This window comes from Cherax quadricarinatus, chromosome 2 (genome assembly GCF_038502225.1).
Source record: "Cherax quadricarinatus isolate ZL_2023a chromosome 2, ASM3850222v1, whole genome shotgun sequence".
Lineage (NCBI taxonomy): Eukaryota > Metazoa > Arthropoda > Malacostraca > Decapoda > Parastacidae > Cherax > Cherax quadricarinatus.
This window is the reverse complement of record NC_091293.1, coordinates 80,599,004-80,624,958: the sequence shown is the minus strand read 5'-3', so window position 1 is coordinate 80,624,958 and position 25,955 is coordinate 80,599,004. Positions and strand designations below refer to the sequence as shown.

Genomic DNA, 25,955 nt, shown 5'->3' with positions numbered 1-25,955 from the left:
ATCAATTCTATGGTTAACCTCATCCTTCATAAACCCATCTGCTGACACATCAGCTTCCAAATATCTGAAAACATTCACTTCTTCCATGCTCCCTCTCTCCAATGAGACACCCAATTTTTCTTTATCTAAATCATTTGATACCCTCATCACTTTACTCTTATCTGTGTTGACTCTCAACTTTCTAACCTTACACACCCTCCCAAACTCGTCCACTAACCTCTGCAACTTTTCTTTAGAAATTTCCATAAACACGGTATCATCAGCAAAAAGTAAGTGTGTCAACTCCCATATTGTATTTGATTCCCCATAATTTCAACCCACCCCTCTCCCCAACATCCTAGCATTTACTTCTTTTACAACCCCATCTATAAATATATTAAACAACCATGGTGACATTACACATCCCTGTCTAAGACCTACTTTTACCGGGAAGTAATCTCCCTCTCGTCTACACACCCTAACCTGAGCCTCACTATCCTCATAAAAACACTTCACAGCATTTAATAACTTATGTACTACCTTTCTATATACTTGCAACATTTGCCACATTGCTCCCCTATCCACTCTATCATATGCCTTTTTTCCTATTCACTCTAAAGCATCCTTGCTCAGCCAAAATCCTACTCTCTGTCTTACTTCTAATTCTTGCAATAATAATCCTACCGTACACTTTTCTTGGTATACTCAGAAAACTTATTCCCCTATAATTTTTACAATATCTTATGTCCCCCTTCCCTTTATATAAAAGAACTATACAAGCTCTCTGCCAATCCCTAGGTACCTTCCCCTCTTTCATACATTTTTTTTTTTTTTAACAAGTCAGCCGTCTCCCACCGAGGAAGGGTGACCCAAAAAGAAACAAAATCCCTAAAAAGAACACTTTCATCATCATTCAACACTTTCACCTCACTCACACATAATCACTGTTTTTGCAGAGGTGCCCAGAATATAATAGTTTAGAAGCATATACGTATTAAGATACATATCCCTCCAAACTGCCAATATCCCGAACCCCTCCTTTAACCCTTAAACTGTCCAAGCAGATCTACGTTCACATGCGTAGTGCTCCAAAAGTAATCTGTTTTTTTACATATTTTCAAATATAACAAAAAAAAAAAAAAAAAAACGTAGATCAAAGTTTGTTTTAAACTTTTTCAAAAGTAAAAAAAGAAAAGAAGATCGAGTTTTTTTTACATACTTTCAAATGTTGAAAAAACGTAGATCTATGTTTGGACAGTTTAAGGGTTAAAGTGTAGGCATTGTACTTCCCATTTCCAGGACTCAACTCCAGTTATGTAAAAATAACCGGTTTCCCTGAATCCCTTCACTAAATATTACCCTGCTCACACTGCAACAGCTCATCAGGTCCCAAGTACCATTCGTCTCCATTCACTCCTGTCAAACACGTTCACGTACGCTTGCTGGAAGTCCAAGGCCCTCACCCACAAAACCTCCTTTACCCCCTCCTTCCAACCTTTTTGAGGACGACCCCACCCCGCCTTCCTTCCCCTACAGATTTATACGTTCTCCATGTCATTCTACTTTGATCAATTCTCTCTAAACGACCAAACCACCTCAACAACCCCTCTTCAGCCCTCTGACTAATATTTTTATTAACTCCCCGCCTTCTCCTAATTTCCACACTCCGAATTTTTTGCATAATATTTACACCACACATTGCCTTAGACAGGACATCTCCACTGCCTCCAATCGTCTCCTTGCTGCAGCATTTACAACCCAAGCTTCACACCCATATAAGAGTGTTGGTACTACTATACTTTCATACATTCCCTTCTCTGCCTCCATAGATAACGTTTTTTGTCTCCACATATACCTCAACGCACCACTCACCTTTTTTCCCTCATCAATTCTATGATTAACCTCATCCTTCATAAATCCATCCGCCGACACGTCAACTCCCAAGTATCTGAAAACATTCACTTCTTCCATACTCCTCCTCCCCAATTTGATATCCAATTTTTCTTTATCTAAATCATTTGATACCCTCATCACCTTACTCTTTTCTATGTTCACTTTCAACTTTCTACCTTTACACACACTCCCAAACTCGTCCACTAACCTTTGCAATTTTTCTTTAGAATCTCTCATAAGCACAGTATCATCAGCAAAAAGTAACTGTGTCAATTCCCACTTTGCATTTGATTCCCCATAATTTAATCCCACCCCTCTCCCAAACACCCTAGCATTTATTTCTTTTACAACCCCATCTATAAATATATTAAACAACCATGGTGACATTACACATCCCTGTCTAAGACCTACTTTTACCGGGAAGCAATCTCCCTCTCTTCTGCACACCCTAACCTGAGCTTCATAATCCTCATAAAAACTCTTTACAGCATTTAGTAACTCACCACCTATTCCATATACCTGCAACATCTGCCACATTGCTCCCCTATCCACTCTATCATATGCCTTTTCTAAATCCATAAATGCAATAAAAACTTCCCTACCTTTATCTAAATACTGTTCACATATATGCTTCAATGTAAACACTTGATCTACACATCCCCTACCCACTCTAAAACCTCCTTGCTCATCTGCAATCCTACATTTTGTCTTGCCTCTAATTCTTTCAATTATAACACTTTTCCTGGTATACTCAGTAAACTTATTCCTCTATAATTTTTACCATCTCTTCTGTCCCCCTTCCCTTTATAAAAAGGGACTATACATGCTCTCCGCCAATCCCTAGCTACCTTCCCCTCTTTCATACATTTATTAAACGAAAATACCAACCACTCCACCACTAAATCCCCCCCTGCTTTTAACATTTCTGTCATAATCCCATCAGTTCCAGCTGCTTTACCCCCTTTCATTTTACGTAATGCCTCACGCACCTCCCCCACACGCACATCCTGTTCTTCTTTACTCCTAAAAGATGGTATACCTCCCTGTCCAGTGCATGAAATTACCGCCTCTCTTTCTTCGTTGACATTTAAAATTTCTTCAAAATATTCTTGTCATCTACCCAATACCTCCATCTCCCCATCTACTAACTCCCCTACTCTGTTTTTAACTGACAAACCCATTCGTTCCCTAGGCTTTCTTAACTTGTTTAACTCACTCCAAAATTTTTTCTTATTTTCATTAAAATTTCTTGACAGAGCCTCTCCCACTTTATCATCTGCTCTCCTTTTGCACTCTCTCACCACTCTCTTCACCTTTCTTTTACTCTCCATATACTCTACTCTTCTTATAACACTTCTGCTTTGTAAAAACCTCTCATAAGCTACCTTTTTTTCTTTTATCACTTTTATCACATCCTTTACTTCATCATTCCACCAATCACTCCTCTTTCCTCCTGCACCCACCCTCCTATAACCACAAACTTCTGCCCCACATTCTAATACTGCATTTTTAAAACTATTCCAACCCTCTTCAACCCCCCCACTACTCATACTTGCACCAGCCCACCTTTCTGCCAATAGCTGTTTATATCTCACCCAAACTTCATACATTTATTAAACAAAAATACAAACCACTCCAATACTATAACCCCCCCCCCCCTGCTTCAAGCATGTCAACAAAAGTCTTTCCAGGCACTTCACACAATATATGCCAGGCCCATCTTGGAGAGCATAGCACCAGTATGGATCCCATACTTGAGGGAAGCATGTTAGGAAACTGGAGACAGTGCAGAAGTACACAACAAGGCTTGGTCCTGAGCTAAGGAAGACTAATGGAATTGAATCTTACAACTTTTTAGGATAGAAGAGCCAGGGAGAAATGTGATAAGAACATATAGAATACTAAGGGTGAATTGAAAGAGTAGACAGACAGACTGTTTGAAAAGAGAGAAATGGGAACACAGATGAGTGATGCGTTGAAGTATCTGTGGAGACAAAAAACGTTATCCATGGAGGCAACAAAAGGAATGTAAGCAAGAATAGTGGTACCAACGTTCTTAAATGGGTGTAAAGCATGGGATGTAAATGCTGCAGCGAGGAGGCAACCGGAGGCAGTGGAGAAGTTTTGTCTAAGGGCAATGTGTGGTGTAAATATTATGCAGAGAACTCATAGTGTGGAAATTAGGAGGATGTGTGGAATAACTAAAGTATTAGTCAGGGTCTGTTGAGATGGTTTGGTCATTTAGAGAGAATGGAACAAAGTAGAATGGCTTGGAGAGTGTATAAATCCGTAGGGAAAGGAAAGCAGGGTATTGGTCGTCCCTGAAAAGGTTGGAGGGGGGGGGGTGAGCCTGTTAGACAGGAGAATGTGGAGACGAGTGGTATTTAGGACCTGACAAGCTGTAGGAGTGTAAGCAGGGTCATATTTTGTGAAGGGATTCAGGGAAACCAGTTAGACGGACTTGAGTCCTGGAAATGGGAAGTACAATGCCTGCACTTTAACCCTTAAACGGTCCAAACGTATATATACGTTCAAGCGCGTAGCACCCCAAACGTATATATATGTTTTCTTTGTCATTCATTCAACATGGCCACGATAAGCCTGAGTCACCTAGACATGAGAGAATAGGTGTGCGCACTCACTGTGCGCCATATTAAAATAATTGGGGATGCCTGGGTACCATATGCTCCTTTTTCCTTTTAAAAAAAAAGATTTTTTTTTTCTCAAAAAATTTGGGGCACTACGCGAGTGAAGGTATATATACGTTTGGACCGTTTAACCCTTTCAGGGTCCAAGGCCCAAATCTGGAGTCACGCACCAGTGTCCAAGAATTTTGAAAAAAAAAATTTGTTATTTTTTCTTATGAAATCGTAGAGAATCTTTTTGTGAAGGTAATAAAACAAAAAATACGAAATTTGGTGGAAAATTGACGAAATTATGCTCTCGCGAATTTTGATGTGTCAGCGATATTTACGAATCGGCGATTTTGCCGACTTTGACTCCCATTTTAGGCCAATTACATTATTCCAATCAACCAAATTCTTAGCTATTTCACTAGTATTACTTCCATTCTATCGATTGAGCACAAGAAATCGCCAAGTCAACTGTTTGAACTACAAAATAAAGTGATCGGAAATTGTTAACTTGGCCAATTTAACACAAAGTTCAAAATATTCCAATTTCAAAATAGGGTCCAGAATGAACAATGTAGGCATTCCTGGCACTAAACTAATATTTCCTCTGTTCATTAGTTATGTTTTGAGGCTTTACAAATAAATTCCATTTTGATTTTTTATTCACATAATGAATTTTTATTCACACCAAAAAATAGAAGATTTACTGTTATGCAATACTGTAATAATTGTATAAATATCATCACCATATTTGTGAATGTATATTAGACCCACCAGCTGACGTGTATTAGACGTGTGAGGTCGTTTGTTTACTCTTGAATATCGGCAAAAATTTAACATTTCTGCTACTTTGAGCTCAGTTTCAAGCCATTTCCAGTGCTAAAACCAATCAAAATCATCTCTATTTCTGTAATATGTCTTCCATTCTATCAAATGAGACCAAGAAATTGCAAATACAACTATAAAAAACATAAGAAAAAACACTGCAAAGTTGCTGTTTTAATCGAAAAATCATTTTTTCATTTTTTTTCTCTCATTATACACAGTGTGCTGCAGGATCTGTTTTATGTGGTGCACACATACCACATAGATGTATTCTCTCATATCTAGGCCCAAATGTACCACTCACAGTTTATCAGAGTGAGCTGAGCTCATGGCGTAGATCTACGGTTTGGACCCTGAACGTAAAGCCGTAGATCTACGGGACGGACCCTGAAAGGGTTAAGGGTTAAAGGAGGGGTTTGGGATATTGGTAGTTTGGAAGGACATCTGAACTGTCATATCTGGGCACCTCTGCAAAGACAGTGATTACATATGAGTGATGGTGAGTGTTGAATGATGATGAAAGTTTCTTTCTTTTCAGGGTTTTCTTTCTTTCTGCGTCACCGAGCCTTGGTGGGAGACGGCTAACATGTTAAAAAAAAAATTATGCTTATTGATATCAACATACCTTGTTCATCGAGCTTAATAATTTTTAACTTAGGATTTAAAGTAAGAGGCATACAACTCTTCTTTTTATTAGAACTATTATTATTATTATCATAAACGAGAGAAAATGAGAGACAGAGAATGTAAACAAACTGAGGGTGGTCAGACGAACGTGTATTAAGACCTGTCCACTTCGTTTTCATACACATTCATTTTGCATTATCCATACAACTGTGAAGTATTTTCCCAACAATACAAACACCTTACATTGTGTACAAGTTGTTTTCACGTTGGTGCTGTACAATAAATAAAAGCAACCCTTCCATTCTCATGCAACACACCATTTTTAGAGCGAATGATGCTATGAGTGAAGGCATACAAAAAGAATATTATTCTACAGTTACCCCGGTAATATTATATTGTACACAACTTCTCTGGTGATGGACTAGAGAAAACAGAATTCTTGTCACTCCTATAAGCTGCCTTGCTACCACATCTCATTTATAAATATGTCAATGTGATCTACTATAGTTGTATGTACAGCCTCTCCTCACTTAACCCTTTCAGTGTCGAGACCCCTGATCCTGAACTCACTGTGTCGAAATATTTCCAAAAAAAAAAAATTCTTATGAAATGACAGAGAATCTTTTCCCAATGGTAACAGCACCAAAAGTAAGAAATTTGATGGAAAGCTTAAGGAATTACGCTTTTGCGAAGCTAGCAGTCTTGGCGATATTTACACATCGGCGATTTTGCCAACTTTGAACCCTATTTTCTGCCAATTTCGTTGTTCCAGTCAACCAAACTCATAACTATTTCAGTAGAACTCCATTTCTTCTATTGGTTGAGTATAAGAAACCGCTCATTTACTGATTTCAACTACCCAATAAAGTGATCATAAATTGGTAATTTGGTCAATTTCATACACAATTCAATTAAGGCCAATTTGAAAATAAGGGCCAGAATAAATAATGCAGACATTCCTAGCACTAAAATAACATTTTCTCTGTTCATCAGTCATGTCTCCAGGCCCCTCTTATATTAGGATTGCTTTCCATTTTGAATTTTCATTCACACGAAAAATAGAAGATTTACTGTTATGCAGACTATTGCATTATTGTAAAAATGGTACAAATAATATCAGCAAATTTGTGAAAGAATATTAGACTCACCAGTTGGTGTGTATTGGATGTGTGGCATGATTTGTTTACTCTTCAACATCAGCAAAAATTGAATATTTCCGCTACTTTGAGCTCAATTTCAAAGTACTTTTAGTCCGAAACCCACTCCAAATCATCTCTATGTCTGTAGTATATCTTCCATTCTATCAAATGAGACCAAGAAAACGGGAATACAGTGGACCCCCGGTTAACGATATTTTCTCACTCCAGAAGTATGTTCAGGTGCCAGTACTGACCGAATTTGTTCCCATAAGAAATATTGTGAAGTAGATTAGTCCATTTCAGACCCCCAAACATACACGTACAAACGCACTTACATAAATACACTTACATAATTGGTCGCATTCGGAGGTAATCGTTATGCGGGGGTCCACTGTACGACCATAAATACCACATGAAAATACACTGCAAAGTCGGTGTTTTAAGCCAAAAACACAGTTGGAGTTTTTTCCTCATTGTGCACTGCATGCCACAGGATATTTTTTATACTGTGCACTATGACCACTTAGATACATTCTCTCATATGTAGGTCTATCAGCTTTCTCCCACTAGATTTGAAGCCGCTAGAATTTTGGCGTAGTACTACAGCACCAACACTGGCTTGTAAGCCGTAGTACTACAGCACGAACAGTGGAAAGGTTAACAACGGAGTTCCGTTCCTAATACCGTGTCAGCAAACAAATTCATTGCTAAGTGAGGAGCATACTATAATGGTAGTGGGTTTGTGTCAACCATCTTCAATATTGTTTTAATGTCACCCTTGCACCATTTATAACATTTCTAGTATATTTTTAAATGTTTATATAGTGGTGTACTGTATATTGTAATAAACAGAATGGAGGAAATCAGCTCTATTATACATTATTTAGGTATGCATACTAGTCAGAGAGCCCATCATAAGTCCAAGTCATTGGCAAACGAGTACATCACTAAGTGAGGAGAGGCTGTATTGTGTGTCTATATGCAGCGTGTTCCTTATATAATTTTGAAAAAATATCACAGATGGATTAATGAAAATGTCTATATTAACATACAACATTTAAAGCACCCCATAGCAATTACTATTATTATTATTATTATTTTCTTTCAACACATCGGCCGTATCCCACTGAGGCAGGGTGGCCCAAAAAGAAAAACGAAAGTTTCTCTTTTAAATTTAGTAATTTATACGGGAGAAGTGGTTATTAGCTCCTTGCTCCAGGCATTTTAGTCGCCTCTTACAACACGCATGGCTTACGGAGGAAGAATTCTGTTCCACTTCCCCATGGAGATAAGAGGAAATAAACAAGAACAAGAACTAGAAAGAAAATAGAATAAAACCCAGAGGGGTGTGTGTGTATATATATATGCTTGTATAGGTAGTAGGTTGGTAGACAGCAACCACCCAGGGAGGTACTACCGTCCTGCCAAGTGAGTGTAAAACGAAGCCTGTGATTGTTTTACATGATGGTAGGATTGCTGATGTCTTTTGTCTGTCTCATAAATATGCAAGATTACAGGTACGTCTTGCTACTTCTACTTACACTTAGGTCACACTACACATACATGTACACATTTATTTATACACACTCATCTGAGTTTTCTTTGATTTTATCTTAATAGTTCTTGGTCTTATTAATTTTCCTTTTATATCCATGGGGAAGTGGAATAAGAATCTTTTATCCGTAAGCCATGCGTGTTGTAAAAGTCAACTAAAATGCCGGGAACAATGGGCTAGTAACCCCTTTTCCTGTAAAGATTACTAAAAAGAATAAGAAGAAGAAAATTGTCAAAGTGGGAAGTCTGAATGTGCGTGGATGTTGTGCAGATGATAAGAAAGAGATGATTGTGGATGTTATGAATGAGAAGAAGCTGGATGTCCTGGCTTTAAGTGAAACAAAGCTGAAGGGGGTGGGAGAGTTTCAGTGGAGAGGAATAAATGGGATTAGGTCAGGGGTTTCAAATAGAGTTAGAGCTAAAGGAGGAGTAGCAATAATGTTGAAGGATAAGCTATGGCAGGAAAAGAGGGACTATAAATGTATTAATTCAAGGATTATGTGGAGTAAAATAAAGATTGGATGTGAAAAGTGGGTTATAATAAGCGTATATACACCTGGAGAAGAGAGAAGTGTAGAGGAGAGAGAGAGATTTTGGGAAATGTTGAGTGAATGCGTGGGGAGCTTTGAATCAAGTGTGAGAGTAATGGTGGTTGGGGATTTCAATGCTAAAGTGGGTAAAAATGTTATGGAAGGAGTAGTAGGTAAATTTGGGGTGCCAGGGGTAAATGTAAATGGGGAGCCTTTAATTGAGCTATGTGTAGAAAGAAATTTGGTAATAAGTAATACATATTTTATGAAATAGAGGATAAATAAATATACAAGGTATGATGTAGCACGTAATGAAAGTAGTTTATTAGATTATGTATTGGTGGATAAAAGGTTGATGGGTAGGCTCCAGGATGTACATGTTTATAGAGGGGCAACTGACATATCGGATCATTATTTAGTTGTAGCTACAGTTTGAGTAAGAGGTAGATGGGAAAAGAGGAAGGTGGCAACAACAAGTATGAGGGAGGTGAAAGTGTATAAACTAAGGGAGGAGGAAGTTCGGGTGAGATATAAGCGACTATTGGCAGAAAGGTGGGCTAGTGCAAAGATGAGTAGTGGGGGGGTTGAAGAGGGTTGGAATAGTTTTAAAAATGCAGTATTAGAATGTGGGGCAGAAGTTTGTGGTTATAGGAGGGTGGGGGCAGGAGGAAAGAGGAGTGATTGGTGGAATGATGAAGTAAAGGGTGTGATAAAAGAGAAAAAGGTAGCTTATGAGAGGTTTTTACAAAGCAGAAGTGTTATAAGAAGAGCAGAGTATATGGAGAGTAAAAGAAAGGTAAAGAGAGTGGTGAGAGAGTGCAAAAGGAGAGCAGATGATAGAGTGGGAGAGGCACTGTCAAGAAATTTTAATGAAAATAAGAAAAAATTTTGGAGTGAGTTAAACAAGTTAAGAAAGCCTAGGGAAAATATGGATTTGTCAGTTAAAAACAGAGTAGGGGAGTTAGTAGATGGGGAGATGGAGGTATTGGGTAGATGGCGAGAATATTTTGAGGAACTTTTAAATGTTAAGGAAGAAACAGAGGCAGTAATTTCATGCACTGGTCAGGGAGGTATACCATCTTTTAGGAGTGAAGAAGAGCAGAATGTAAGTGTGGGGGAGGTACGTGAGGCATTACGTAAAATGAAAGGGGGTAAAGCAGCTGGAACTGATGGGATCATGACAGAAATGTTAAAAGCAGGGGGGGATATAGTGTTGGAGTGGTTGGTACTTTTGTTTAATAAATGTATGAAAGAGGGGAAGGTACCTAGGGATTGGCAGAGAGCATGTATAGTCCCTTTATATAAAGGGAAAGGAGACAAAAGAGACTGTAAAAATTATAGAGGAATAAGCTTACTGAGTATACCAGGAAAAGTGTACGGTAGGGTTATAATTGAAAGAATTAGAGGTAAGACAGAATGTAGGATTGCGGATGAGCAAGGAAGTTTTAGAGTGGGTAGGGGATGTGTAGATCAGGTGTTTACATTGAAGCATATATGTGAACAGTATTTAGATAAAGATAGGGAAGTTTTTATTGCATTTATGGATTTAGAAAAGGCATATGATAGAGTGGATAGAGGAGCAATGTGGCAGATGTTGCAAGTATATGGAATAGGTGGTAAGTTATTAAATGCTGTAAAGAATTTTTATGAGGAGAGTGAGGCTCAGGTTAGGGTGTGTAGAAGAGAGGGAGACTACTTCCCGGTAAAAGTAGGTCTTAGACAGGGATGTGTAATGTCACCATGGTTGTTTAATATATTTATAGATGGGGTTGTAAAGGAAGTAAATGCTAGGGTGTTTGGGAAAGGGGTGGGATTAAATTATGGGGAATCAAATTCAAAATGGGAATTGACACAGTTACTTTTTGCTGATGATACTGTGCTTATGGGAGATTCTAAAGAAAAATTGCAAAGGTTAGTGGATGAGTTTGGGAATGTGTGTAAAGGTAGAAAGTTGAAAGTGAACATAGAAAAGAGTAAGGTGATGAGGGTGTCAAATGATTTAGATAAAGAAAAATTGGATATCAAATTGGGGAGGAGGAGTATGGAAGAAGTGAATGTTTTCAGATACTTGGGAGTTGACGTGTCGGCGGATGGATTTATGAAGGATGAAGTTAATCATAGAATTGATGAGGGAAAAAAGGTGAGTGGTGCGTTGAGGTATATGTGGAGTCAAAAAACGTTATCTATGGAGGCAAAGAAGGGAATGTATGAAAGTATAGTAGTACCAACACTCTTATATGGGTGTGAAGCTTGGGTGGTAAATGCAGCAGCGAGGAGACGGTTGGAGGCAGTGGAGATGTCCTGTTTAAGGGCAATGTGTGGTGTAAATATTATGCAGAAAATTCGGAGTGTGGAAATTAGGAGAAGGTGTGGAGTTAATAAAAGTATTAGTCAGAGGGCAGAAGAGGGGTTGTTGAGGTGGTTTGGTCATTTAGAGAGAATGGATCAAAGTAGAATGACATGGAAAGCATATAAATCTATAGGGGAAGGAAGGCGGGGTAGGGGTCGTCCTCGAAAGGGTTGGAGAGAGGGGGTAAAGGAGGTTTTGTGGGTAAGGGGCTTGGACTTCCAGCAAGCGTGCGTGAGCGTGTTAGATAGGAGTGAATGGAGACGAATGGTACTTGGGACCTGACGAGCTGTTGGAGTGTGAGCAGGGTAATATTTAGTGAAGGGATTCAGGGAAACCGGTTATTTTCATATAGTCGGACTTGAGTCCTGGAAATGGGAAGTACAATGCCTGCACTTTAAAGGAGGGGTTTGGGATATTGGCAGTTTGGAGGGATATGTTGTGTATCTTTATATGTGTATGCTTCTAGACTGTTGTATTCTGAGCACCTCTGCAAAAACAGTGATAATGTGCGAGTGTGATGAAAGTGTTGAATGATGATGAAAGTATTTTCTTTTTGGGGATTTTCTTTCTTTTTTGGGTCACCCTGCCTCGGTGGGAGACGGCCGACTTGTTGAAAAAAAAAAAAAAAAAAAAAACATGTATGTGTAGTGTGACCTAAGTGTAAGTAGAAGTAGCAAGATGTACCTGAAATCTTGCATGTTTATGAGACAGAAAAAAGGACACCAGCAATCCTACCATCATGTAAAACAATTACAGGCTTTCGTTTTACACTCACTTGGCAGGACGGTAGTACCTCCCTGGGTGGTTGCTGTCTACCAACCTACTACCTACATTATTATTATTATTATTATTTTTTTTTTTTTTTTTTATCACACTGGCCGATTCCCACCAAGGCAGGGTGGCCCGAAAAAGAAAAACTTTCACCATCATTCACTCCATCACTGTCTTGCCAGAAGGGTGCTTTACACTACAGTTTTTAAACTGCAACATTAACACCCCTCCTTCAGGGTGCAGGCACTGTACTTCCCATCTCCAGGACTCAAGTCCGGCCTGCCGGTTTCCCTGAATCCCTTCATAAATGTTACTTTGCTCACACTCCAACAGCACGTCAAGTATTAAAAACCATTTGTCTCCATTCACTCCTATCAAACACGCTCACGCATGCCTGCTGGAAGTCCAAGCCCCTCGCACACAAAACCTCCTTTACCCCCTCCCTCCAACCCTTCCTAGGCCGACCCCTACCCCGCCTTCCTTCCACTACAGACTGATACACTCTTGAAGTCATTCTGTTTCGCTCCATTCTCTCTACATGTCCGAACCACCTCAACAACCCTTCCTCAGCCCTCTGGACAACAGTTTTGGTAATCCCGCACCTCCTCCTAACTTCCAAACTACGAATTCTCTGCATTATATTCACACCACACATTGCCCTCAGACATGACATCTCCACTGCCTCCAGCCTTCTCCTCGCTGCAACATTCATCACCCACGCTTCACACCCATATAAGAGCGTTGGTAAAACTATACTCTCATACATTCCCCTCTTTGCCTCCAAGGACAAAGTTCTTTGTCTCCACAGACTCCTAAGTGCACCACTCACTCTTTTTCCCTCATCAATTCTATGATTCACCTCATCTTTCATAGACCCATCCGCTGACACGTCCACTCCCAAATATCTGAATACGTTCACCTCCTCCATACTCTCTCCCTCCAATCTGATATTCAATCTTTCATCACCTAATCTTTTTGTTATCCTCATAACCTTACTCTTTCCTGTATTCACCTTTAATTTTCTTCTTTTGCACACCCTACCAAATTCATCCACCAATCTCTGCAACTTCTCTTCAGAATCTCCCAAGAGCACAGTGTCATCAGCAAAGAGCAGCTGTGACAACTCCCACTTTGTGTGTGATTCTTTATCTTTTAACTCCACGCCCCTTGCCAAGACCCTCGCATTTACTTCTCTTACAACCCCATCTATAAATATATTAAACAACCACGGTGACATCACACATCCTTGTCTAAGGCCTACTTTTACTGGGAAAAAATTTCCCTCTTTCCTACATACTCTAACTTGAGCCTCACTATCCTCGTAAAAACTCTTCACTGCTTTCAGTAACCTACCTCCTACACCATACACTTGCAACATCTGCCACATTGCCCCCCTATCCACCCTGTCATACGCCTTTTCCAAATCCATAAATGCCACAAAGACCTCTTTAGCCTTATCTAAATACTGTTCACTTATATGTTTCACTGTAAACACCTGGTCCACACACCCCCTACCTTTCCTAAAGCCTCCTTGTTCATCTGCTATCCTATTCTCCGTCTTACTCTTAATTCTTTCAATTATAACTCTACCATACACTTTACCAGGTACACTCAACAGACTTATCCCCCTATAATTTTTGCACTCTCTTTTATCCCCTTTGCCTTTATACAAAGGAACTATGCATGCTCTCTGCCAATCCCTAGGTACCTTACCCTCTTCCATACATTTATTAAATAATTGCACCAACCACTCCAAAACTATATCCCCACCTGCTTTTAACATTTCTATCTTTATCCCATCAATCCCGGCTGCCTTACCCCCTTTCATTTTACCTACTGCCTCACGAACTTCCCCCACACTCACAACTGGCTCTTCCTCACTCCTACAAGATGTTATTCCTCCTTGCCCTATACACGAAATCACAGCTTCCCTATCTTCATCAACATTTAACAATTCCTCAAAATATTCCCTCCATCTTCCCAATACCTCTAACTCTCCATTTAATAACTCTCCTCTCCTATTTTTAACTGACAAATCCATTTGTTCTCTAGGCTTTCTTAACTTGTTAATCTCACTCCAAAACTTTTTCTTATTTTCAACAAAATTTGTTGATAACATCTCACCCACTCTCTCATTTGCTCTCTTTTTACATTGCTTCACCACTCTCTTAACTTCTCTCTTTTTCTCCATATACTCTTCCCTCCTTGCATCACTTCTACTTTGTAAAAACTTCTCATATGCTAACTTTTTCTCCCTTACTACTCTCTTTACATCATCATTCCACCAATCGCTCCTCTTCCCTCCTGCACCCACTTTCCTGTAACCACAAACTTCTGCTGAACACTCTAACACTACATTTTTAAACCTACCCCATACCTCTTCGACCCCATTGCCTATGCTCTCATTAGCCCATCTATCCTCCAATAGCTGTTTATATCTTACCCTAACTGCCTCCTCTTTTAGTTTATAAACCTTCACCTCTCTCTTCCCTGATGCTTCTATTCTCCTTGTATCCCATCTACCTTTTACTCTCAGTGTAGCTACAACTAGAAAGTGATCTGATATATCTGTGGCCCCTCTATAAACATGTACATCCTGAAGTCTACTCAACAGTCTTTTATCTACCAATACATAATCCAACAAACTACTGTCATTTCGCCCTACATCATATCGTGTATACTTATTTATCCTCTTTTTCTTAAAATATGTATTACCTATAACTAAACCCCTTTCTATACAAAGTTCAATCAAAGGGCTCCCATTATCATTTACACCTGGCACCCCAAACTTACCTACCACACCCTCTCTAAAAGTTTCTCCTACTTTAGCATTCAAGTCCCCTACCACAATTACTCTCTCACTTGGTTCAAAGGCTCCTATACATTCACTTAACATCTCCCAAAATCTCTCTCTCTCCTCTGCATTCCTCTCTTCTCCAGGTGCATACACGCTTATTATGACCCACTTCTCGCATCCAACCTTTACTTTAATCCACATAATTCTTGAATTTACACATTCATATTCTCTTTTCTCCTTCCATAACTGATCATTTAACATTACTGCTACCCCTTCCTTTGCTCTAACTCTCTCAGATACTCCAGATTTAATCCCATTTATTTCCCCCCACTGAAACTCTCCTACCCCCTTCAGCTTTGTTTCGCTTAGGGCCAGGACATCCAACTTCTTTTCATTCATAACATCAGCAATCATCTGTTTCTTGTCATCCGCACTACATCCACGCACATTTAAGCAACCCAGTTTTATAAAGTTTTTCTTCTTCTCTTTTTTAGTAATTGTATACAGGAGAAGGGGTTACTAGCCCATTGCTCCCGGCATTTTAGTCGCCTCATACGACACGCATGGCTTACGGAGGAAAGATTCTTTTCCACTTCCCCATGGACAATAGAAGAAATAAAAAAGAACAAGAGCTATTTAGAAAAAGGAGAAAAACCTAGATGTATGTATATATATATATGCATGTGCGTGTCTGTGAAGTGTGACCAAAGTGTAAGTAGGAGTAGCAAGATATCCCTGTTATCTTAGCGTGTTTATGAGACAGAAAAAAGAAACCAGCAATCCTACCATCATGCAAAACAGTTACAGGTTTTTGTTTCACAGTCATCTGGCAGGACGGTAGTACTTCCCTGGGTGGTTGCTGTCTACCAACCTACTACCTATTATTATTATTATTATGGCATCTTCAACACTAGTGAGACACTCTTAGCGATTTTAATGTGTATCTGCATGTCAGCAGTTTAAGTTTATTTAGATACTGTACAGGTACACATAAGTATAATAATCAGAGTACACATAAAATATGCAGTAACTTTAAAACACTTGAAATTGTGGAAAGTTTCCAGGCATAACCGAGAGACAAGGAGTTCATGGAGGATGTCAACAAACAAGAGTGGTGCGAAGATGCCATAATAATGAACCAGGGAGCCACAAACATTTTTTTTTTTTGGTCATATTTGATATGTCCATATTAGTGAATCTCCATAAAGCAGGTACCTCCTCTACATTAATGTAAAAGAGAGAATTATTACTTTTACATAACAAGCATAAAACTGCTTTAAATTTCCTACCTTGTGCTGCTTCAAAGGCTTCCTGTCGTTGTTGTCTGTCTCGTGCATGTTGATTCACAGAGAAATCCATGCGAGTTTCCCCATCATCATCACTGCGATCGTTGTCATCATCACGTACCAGACGACTTTTGGTTTCCTCATGTCTGAATGCAGATCATATTTGTAATAATAATAAAAATGAAATAATGGCTTTTAATAAATTACTAAAGGTATCAGTGCATTATGTATTCTCTAAAAGATTAACTACAGTATTTCTTAATTTTCTGTGAGTCTTCCATACTGCAACTGAGTAAAGGTCAGTGTTCAGCAAGATGAAGAGAGAAACATGCTTCAGAACATAATTACAAAATGAAATATAGTATTAGAACACATTTGAAGTCTAAAGCAAATTAGCTGAGGTAATAACTGAGATTAAGAAACAAAAGAAAGGTAGTAGGCTGGTAAACAGCAACCGCCCAGGGAGGTACTACTGTCCTGTCAAGTGAGTGTAAAATGAAAGCCTGTAATTGTTTTACATGATGGTAGGATTGCTGGTGTCCTTTTTTCTGTCTCATAATCATGCAAGATTTCAGGTACGTCTTGCTACTGCTACTTACACTTGGGTCACACTACACATACATGTACAAGCATATATACACACCCCTCTGGGTTTTCTTCTATTTTCTTTCTAGTTCTTGTTCTTGTTTATTTCCTCTTACCTCCATGGGGAAGTGGAACAGAATTCTTCTTCCGTAAGCGATGCGTGTTGTAAGAGGCGACTAAAATGCCAGGAGCAAGGGGCTAATAACCCCTTCTCCTGTATAAATTACTAAATTTAAAAAGAGAAACTTTCGTTTTTCTTTTTGGGTCACCCTGCCTTGGTGGGATACGTCCAATTTGTTGAGGAAAAAAAAAAAAAAAAACTTTCCAGTATGGGTAAGTGTAATAAGCAGGGTGCCACAAGGATCTGCAGTAAGGCAAATACAGTGGACCCCCGCATAACGATATTAACCCTTTGACTGTTTCCGACGTATAAATACGTCTTACGAGCCAATGTTTCTGACGTATTTATACGCATAAATTCTAGCAGCTTCAAATCAAGCAGGAGAAAGCTGGTAGGCCCACATGTGAGAGAATGGGTCTCCATGGTCAGTGTGCACCATATAAAAAAAATCGGGGAGCCAGTGGTGCATTGTGGGAATGCCATTTCAGTTGTCCTTTTTCAGCATGTCTAGCGGTAAGAAATATGTGATTCCCTAGCAAATCTGGGACTCTTCTCTTCCCAAGTGATGCTCTAACACAGATGGAAGTGTCAGTGAAGATCAATTTCATGATTTGGAGGAGTTTGAGACCAAAAGCAATGGAGGAGGAGGAGGGGAGGAAGAGGAGGAGGAGGAGGAGGGAAGGAAGAGGAGGAGGAGGAGGAGGGAAGGAAGAGGAGGAGGAGGAGGAGAAGGAGAAGAGGAGGAGGAGGAAGAAGAAGATGTAATAATATTGTTCCCTTGAAGCAAGAAAAAAAAAGTCCACCCCATGACAGTGACAAGATAAGGGGAGATAACATCTGATAAGAGCTGACTTTGATGAGCGTAAAGGAGGGTAATATTACATGACCATCGCCCTCCCTTTGTTTTTGCTGGTACACAAACATTTCTGTCTGTCTATTTGTCTGTCTGTCAAGCTCCCTGTCTGTCCACCTAGCTCTCTGTCTCAGAGAGAGCCACAAGACTGTGTCATCACCTTTACTCACATCTTCAAGCAGAGTATAGCACTTTGTCTGGATTTCTTGGGTTATCCTAGGTAATTTACACTATGTATACTTGTATTTATGTGTACCTGTGAGACAGAGATAGGCAGATAGATAGAGAGACAGATTGAAAGATATAGAATGAGGGAGAAAGATAATTAGATAGAATGGAGGAGGGGAAGCAGCGTCCGACCCCATTGTTTTGACAGGAGGTAGGGGTAGTGACTAATGAGACAATATGTCACTTTGACAGCTGCCGACTTCTGACTCAAAACAATTATAAGCCACACACTCGCACACAAGACAAGGAGGAGGAGAAGGAGGAGAAGGAGAAGGAGGAGGAGGAGAAGGAGGAGGAGAAGGAGAAGGAGAAGGAGAAGGAGAAGTAGAAGTAGAAGGAGAAGGAGAAGGAGGAGGAGGAGGAGAAGGAGGAGGAGGAGAAGGAGAAGGAGAAGGAGGAGAATGAGGAGGAGAATGAGGAGGAGAAGGAGGAGGAGGAGGAGGAGGAGGAGGAGGAGGAGGAGGAGGAGAAGGAGGAGGAGGAGGAGGAGGAGGAGAAGGAGAAGGAGAAGGAGGAGAAGGAGGAGGAGGAGGAGGATGATTGTTTGTTTTTGTAAACAAGTTTTGTAAACAATATATTGATAATTATGTTTGTGTGCTTATTGTATTGTATACAACGAGTGTATATATATACATTGCACCTTACTTTGGTCTCATAGGCCACATAAGTTATGTGAAAAAATAAAATAGTGAAAAAAACAAAAAACCTTCAAATACAAGTAAACTAAAGTTTACCGGGTGAGCGGCAGTCGCCGCTGTTGCCATACGCGGCTCATTTTCTGCAAACTTCACGGCTCTATATCTCAGTAAGTACCGATGGCAAAAATTTTTTTTTTGGACTAAAACACTCAGAAAAATAATCTTAATAACATTTTCATAAGAAAAAATAATTTTTTTTTTTTTGAATATTTGGCGACATAGAATGACAGTTTCAGAGAGGGGCCTGAAACAGTCAAAGGGTTAATCCATGCATGAGAGCTCATTGTTATGCGAAATTATTGTTATGCGAATGAATTTTCCCCATAAGAAATAATGGAAATCAAATTAATCCGTGCAAGACACCCAAAAGCATGAAAAAAAAATTTTACCACATGAAATATACATTTTCCTACACACAAAGAGAAGGATACATGCACAATAGTAGAGTAGTACATGCACAGTATATATTGTGCATGTACTACTCTACTAAATGAAGAATAAATGACACTTACCTTTATTGAAGATGCAGCAATGACTGATGAGACACTGTGTCCTGGGAGTGCCTTTTCCTCCTGAGTACTGTAGGTCCTGTTTGGCATTTTCTTCCAGAACAGGCCTTATCACACTGTGTATGTCACTACGATTCTTAAATCTCTCAAACCAACCTTTGCTGGCTTTAAATTCACCAATATGAGCACTAGTTCCAGGCATTTTTCCCTGTTCACCTGGGTGTTAGTGGACTGGTGTGGGTTGCATCCTGGGAGACAAGATTAAGGACCCCAATGGAAATAAGTTAGACAGTCTTTGATGACACTGACTTTTTTGGGTTATCCTGGGTGGCTAATCCTCTGGGGTTAATTGTTTCTTGGTATTCTCAATAAGCCACACCAACAACGGTGCTACAGCAGCAGCAGCAGCAGCAGCACCTGACAGTGCTACAGCAGCAGCAGACGATGCTACAGCAGCAGCAGACGATGCTACAGCAGCAGCAGACGATGCTACAGCAGCAGCAGACGGTACTACAGCAGCAGCAGCAGCTGACAGTGCTACAGCAGCAGCAGCAGCTGACAGTGCTACAGCAGCAGCAGCAGCTGACAGTGCTACAGCAGCAGCAGACGATGCTACAGCAGCAGCAGACGGTACTACAGCAGCAGCAGCAGCTGACGGTGGTACAGCAGCAGCAGCAGCTGACAGTGCTACAGCAGCAGCAGACGATGCTGCAGCAGCAGCAGACGATGCTACAGCAGCAGCAGACGGTACTACAGCAGCAGCAGCTGATGGTGGTACAACAGCAGCAGCAGCTGACAGTGCTACAGCAGCAGGAGACGATGCTACAGCAGCAGCAGACGGTACTACAGCAGCAGCAGCAGCTGACGGTGGTACAGCAGCAGCAGCAGCAGCTGACGGTGCTACAGCAGCAGCAGCAGCTGACGGTGCTACAGCAGCAGCAGCAGCTGACAGTGCTACAGCAGCAGCAGCAGCAGACAGTGCTACAGCAGCAGCAGCAGCTGACAGTGCAGCAGCAGCAGCAGCTGACGGTGGTACAGCAGCAGCTGACGGTGGTACAGCAGCAGCAGCAGCTGTACGGAGACACGCACTCCACTTTCATACTTATCAATGATCTTTTTCTTCATCTCTATAGTAATTCTCACCCTTATTGCTGTAGGGTTGCCACTAGAAGCTTTCTTGGGGCCCATGGTCACTTATTTTGCAGATAAAATCACCAAAAACACTGTAATAATACGAAATGTTCCGATTGTATGCTTGGATGTTACCGCGGAGGCTGGCTGGTAAACAATGCCACCGGCGGAACATGTGAGGGTGGCTCAGGCCGCACATAGACGCGTCTCGGACGAACAGCGTTGAGCGGGTTTTTTAGCGGTATGCGAGGCAAAATCTTAGCAATAAAATGTAGCGGTATGCGGATTTAACGTTATGTAAGGCCAACGGTATGCGGGGGTCCACTGTACTGCTTCTGATTTATGTTAATGATATTCCCGACAGGACAAAGTCAGATGTATCCCTGTTTGCTGATGATGTATAACTGATGAGAAGAATAAAAACAGATGAGGACATGGAAACACTGCAAATGCCCCTTGAAAATCTGCAAGAGTAGTCAGATAATGGTTGCTTGAATTTAACCCCAGCAAATGTAAGGTCACAAAGATCAGGTAAGGAGACAGAATACTGGATAGTGTGTATAATCTCAGAGAAAAGATTGCAGACCTCACTCAATAAGAAGGACTTAGTGATGAGCATAATGCATATCATTTCACATCAATGCTCACCCGGTAATCTAGGAGTGGTCTTCAGGAATCTCAACAAGGTCTTTCCGGGCACTTGATACAACATATGTTAGGCCCATTTTTGAGTATGCATCATCAGTAAAGAGCCCACAACTAAGGAAGCATGTTAAGAAACTGAAAAAAATGTGCAGAAGACTCATACTTCTTAACTCAGGAATAAGGTTTGTTCCTCAGATAAGACTTACGAGCTATGAGGAAAGGCTAATGGAAATAAATCTAATGACACTGAAGGGCAGAGAACTAGGGGAGATATGATGATAACACCCAAAACACTTAAGAGGAATTGAAAGAGTAGACAGCGGTAGGCTGTTTAACCCTTAAACTGTCCAAACGTAGATCTACATTGACATGCGCAACGCTCTGGACGTAGATCTACGTCCAATTTTACATGCTTTATGTAAAAAACGTAGCTCTACGATCGGAGCACTACGCACGTCAACGTAGATCTACGTTTGGACAGTTTAAGGGTCAAGAGGTAAGAAATGGGAACTTGGGGACACAGATGAGCCACAGGAATGTCAGGAAATATTTTTTCCAATCTCATAGTAGTCAGACAGTGGAATAATATCAGTGAAGAAGTGGTGGAGTCACACTCCATGCACAGGTTTAATAGCAGGCATGATAAAGCCCATGAGACTAAGAGTGAATCTGGCATGCAATAAATGGACGGGCAGGGCCAGGAACTAAGACTCAACCCATAGCCACATATTAATGAGTACATGTGGAATTTCAAAATGCAGTTTCGACCTTACAAAAGTGGCACCTTTGAACCACTTAATTATCTATGAAGATCATTTGTTTTATCGACACACCAACAAAAAAAAAAATTCACCATCAACTATTAACCCTTTGACTGTTTCAGGCCCCTTTCTGAAACTGTCATTCTATGTCGCTCAATTTTTGAAAAAAAAAAAATTATTTTTTCTTATGAAATGATAGAGAATCTTTTCCCGATGGTAATGACACCAAAAGTTTGAAATTTGATCGAAAACTCATGGAATTATGCTCCCGCGAAGTTAGCGGTCTCGGCGACATATGCGTATCGGCGATTTTGCCGACTTTGAGCCCTATTTTCAGCCAATTCCATTGTTCCAGTTGACCAAACTCGTAGCTATTTCTTTAGAACTCCATTTTATCTATCAGCTAAGTACAAGAAACCTCCCATTTACTAATATGGACTACCCAATATGGTGGTCAGTAATTGGCAATTTGGCCAATTTCACACAAACTAAAAAAGATGCCAATTTCAAAATAGGGTCCAGAATAAACAAGGTAGACATTCGTGGCACTAAAATAACATATGCTCTGTTCATTAGTCACATCTCTAGGCCCCTCTTATATTATTATTGCTTTCTATTTTGATTTTTGATTCATACAAAAAAATACAAAATTTACTGTTATGCAGACTACTGCATTATTGTAAAAATGGTATAAATAATATCAGTGCACTAGTGAAAGAATATTAGACTCCCCAGTTGACGTGTACTGGACGTGTGGTGTGATTTATTTACTCCTGAACATTGGTAAAAATCGAACATTTCCGCTACTTTGAGCTCAGTTTCAAGGTCGTTTTCATCGTCAAAGTAATGAAAATCATCTCTATTTCTGTAATATGTTTTCCATTTTATCACCTAAGACCATGAAAAAGCAAATACAACGATAAATACTATACGAAAATACACCTCAAAGTCGGCGTTTTATTCCAAAAATACAATCAGTTTTTTTTCTCATTACGCAATGTGTGCTGCAGGATTTTTTTTATGTGGTGCACACTGACCACACAGACCCATTCTCTCACATGTGGACCTACCAGCTTTCTCCCGCTTGATTTGAAGCCGCTAGAATTATTGAGTATATATACGTCAGAAACATTGGCTCGTAAGACGTATTTATACGTCGAAAACAGTCAAAGGGTTAATGAATAATAATGAATGTGTTTGCTTTTTTTCCTTGGGTCACTTTATATTGGTAGGAGAGACAGCTGGTGTTAAGAAAATAATTCTCTGTTAATTTTTGCATAATACATTCATACTTTGTGTATGTTCATTTCATACATGTACATAGACCTCGATGTTTTATTTCAGTAGACAATTATTAACAGTAATAGAAATAATAACTATTTTCTGTGGTAGCTGCCACCACTACTCCCATGTACAGTGGAACCCCGAGTTTTGGCCGTAATCCGTTCCAGGAGCTAGGCCTAAACTCAAAACGGCGAAAGGCGAAGCAATATTTCCCATAAGAAATAATGCATATACAATTAATCTGTTTCAGACCCACAAAAATATTCACAAAAAATACATTTTTTAAAGAATAACTATAGTTTTACACACACACAACACAGAAAAATACATATATATTATAAAATACATAAACTAAAATTTAAATAAACATTTAAAATAACATTTACTTCCATTTATTGAAGAGACCTGATGGCATCTGGAAGATAGGGAGGAGACAGGGAGGACTTATTGTTTGGAAGGGGAATCCCCTTCCATAAAGACTTTAGGTAATAAGTCCTTATCTGGGTTTACTTCCCTTCTTTGTCTTTTAAGGCCACTAGGACCAGTTTGAGAGTCACTGGACTCCTGTCGCACAAAATAACTGTCAAGAGTACTCTGTTTCTGGCGTCTCTAAGATTTCCCTGAAGTGGGACAAGGTTTTGTCACTGAACATGTTGCAGATATGGCTTGTTTCAGCTTGGTCAGGGTGATACTTTTCGACAAAAGTTTGCAACTCATTCCGCTTTGCACACATGTCCTTAATCATTGAAGAAGGCACCTCCTTCACTCCCTCTTCCTCCTCTTCTGAAGCAAGTTCCTCAGCTGTGGTCTGATGCTGTTCCAGTTGAAGCTCTTGCAGTTCGTCAGTGGTTAGCTCTTCCCTGTGGTCCTCCACCAACTCTTCCACATCCTTACCACTCACCTCTAACCCCATGGGCTTGCCCAATGCCACAATACCTTCCACAACAGGCAGAGAGTCGACAGGGTCAGGGTCAGCCTTAAATCCTTCAAAATCCCTCTGGACGACACATTGTGGCCACGACTGTCTCCAAGCAGAATTCTAAGTCCTGGAAGTCACTCCCTCCCAAGCCTCACCTATAAGGCTTATGCAATGGAGGATACTGAAGTGCTTCCTCTAGAACTCTCTAAGGGTCAACTGAGTGTTTGAGGTCACTTCAAAGCACCTTTCAAACACTGCATTGGTGAAGAGTTTTTTGAAGTTAGAAATAATCTGCTGGTCCATGGGCTGGAAGTCACAACACCATGGCTGGAAGAATTCAGTATTAACTCACAAAAAAATTGTGAACTAAATTCTAAAACAAATGTAATTGTTTAAATGAATGACAGAAAGTGTCTTACCTGACAGTATCATCTAGAGGAAGCATATCACCTTGCTCTCTGGCTTGCTGTCTCTGCTTCCGGATGGCATGTATCATATTAGCATCAGGAATCTGACCACCTAAAGTAACCCAACTATTAATGATGAAGTCCAACTTTCAAAGAGTTACATATTATAAATTACTTATTACAACAAATGCACCTTCTTAACCCTCAAATCAAGAATGGAGGAGTAAACTTGAAATCCGTTATCATTTTTTTCCTTACAGGATTACATTAATGCATTCATGGGGAGAGCTAAACCTGTAGGGGTCATACAGCACCTACAGGAATGAGAGAGATTCAGAATATTCAAGGAATTGGAGCCCAGGTCACATTCCTTTGATCAAGAGCCTCTCACCAGCATCAAGGAACCTTCCTTTAGGGGTTACAGGATTACTGAGCACCCAAAAAATTAACATAACTATGAAAAGACTAGGTAGTGGGTTGGTAGACAGCAATCGCCCAGAGAGGTACTACTGTCCTGCCAAGTGAGTGTAAAACGAAAGCCTGTAATTGTTTTACATGATGGTAGGATTGCTGGTGTCTTTTGTCCGTCTCATAAACATGCAAGATTTCAGGTACGTCTTGCTACTTACACTTAGGTCACACTACACATACATGTACAAGCATATATATACACACCCCTCTGGGTCTTCTTCTATTTTCTTTCTAGTTCTTGTTCTTGTTTATTTCCTCTTATCTCCATGAGGAAGTGGAATAGAATTCTTTCTCCGTAAGCCATGCATGTTGTAAGAGGCAACTAAAATGCCGGGAGCAAGGGGCCAGTAACCCCTTCTCCTGTATATATTACTAAATGTAAAAGGAGAAACTTTCGTTTTTCCTTTTGGGCCACCCTGCTTTGGTGGGATACGGCCGGTGTGTTGAAAGAAAGAACTATGAAAAGAATAGAGAATAATAATGGCATTACCACTTCATGGTGGGTTAAAGTATACTCTTTTAAGCCTTGTTAAGCAGTGTTTAATAAACTCATAGGTATTAAAGCATTTACACACTGCAAATTGAAACAAGAAATTAAATAACATGCCAGTCAATTTACACATATTAGATTCATTTTATTTAATTTCTTCAGGAAAAATAAATACATGTTGCACAGTAGAATATATGTACTAATCCTATGCCTGATAGAATGTTACTAAACCTCAATACTGTTTTTAGAATCAAGGACAACAATAAATTTTCTGGACAAAGAGATGTCAGAGTGGGAGGTGAGGTACGGGCAAGATGGAGAGAATATTCTGAGAAGCTATTACCTTATTTTCCAGCATAAAAAGTGAACTTTTTTCCCAAACAAGTCTTGGAAAATCACCCTGCTCCTTATATGCTCAAGGTCAGGCTTTGGGTCACTGGAAAGTGGTGTTTTTGGTGGTAACAATATG

The 25,955-nt window shown here is 40.0% G+C and overlaps 1 protein-coding gene across 1 annotated transcript in view; it reads right to left on the bottom strand.

Annotated features, from left to right (window-relative positions):
* The window catches only part of LOC128688410 (PAX3- and PAX7-binding protein 1), a 198,569-nt gene that overhangs the window by 126,293 nt on the left and 46,321 nt on the right, over positions 1–25,955 (bottom strand). The window contains exons 4-5 of the mRNA XM_053776269.2: positions 24,538–24,637; positions 16,388–16,530 (exon numbers count right to left, since the gene is read on the bottom strand). Of these exons, the coding sequence (XP_053632244.1) occupies positions 16,388–16,530; positions 24,538–24,637 (243 nt within the window). The remainder of the gene's footprint in view (positions 1–16,387; positions 16,531–24,537; positions 24,638–25,955) is intronic.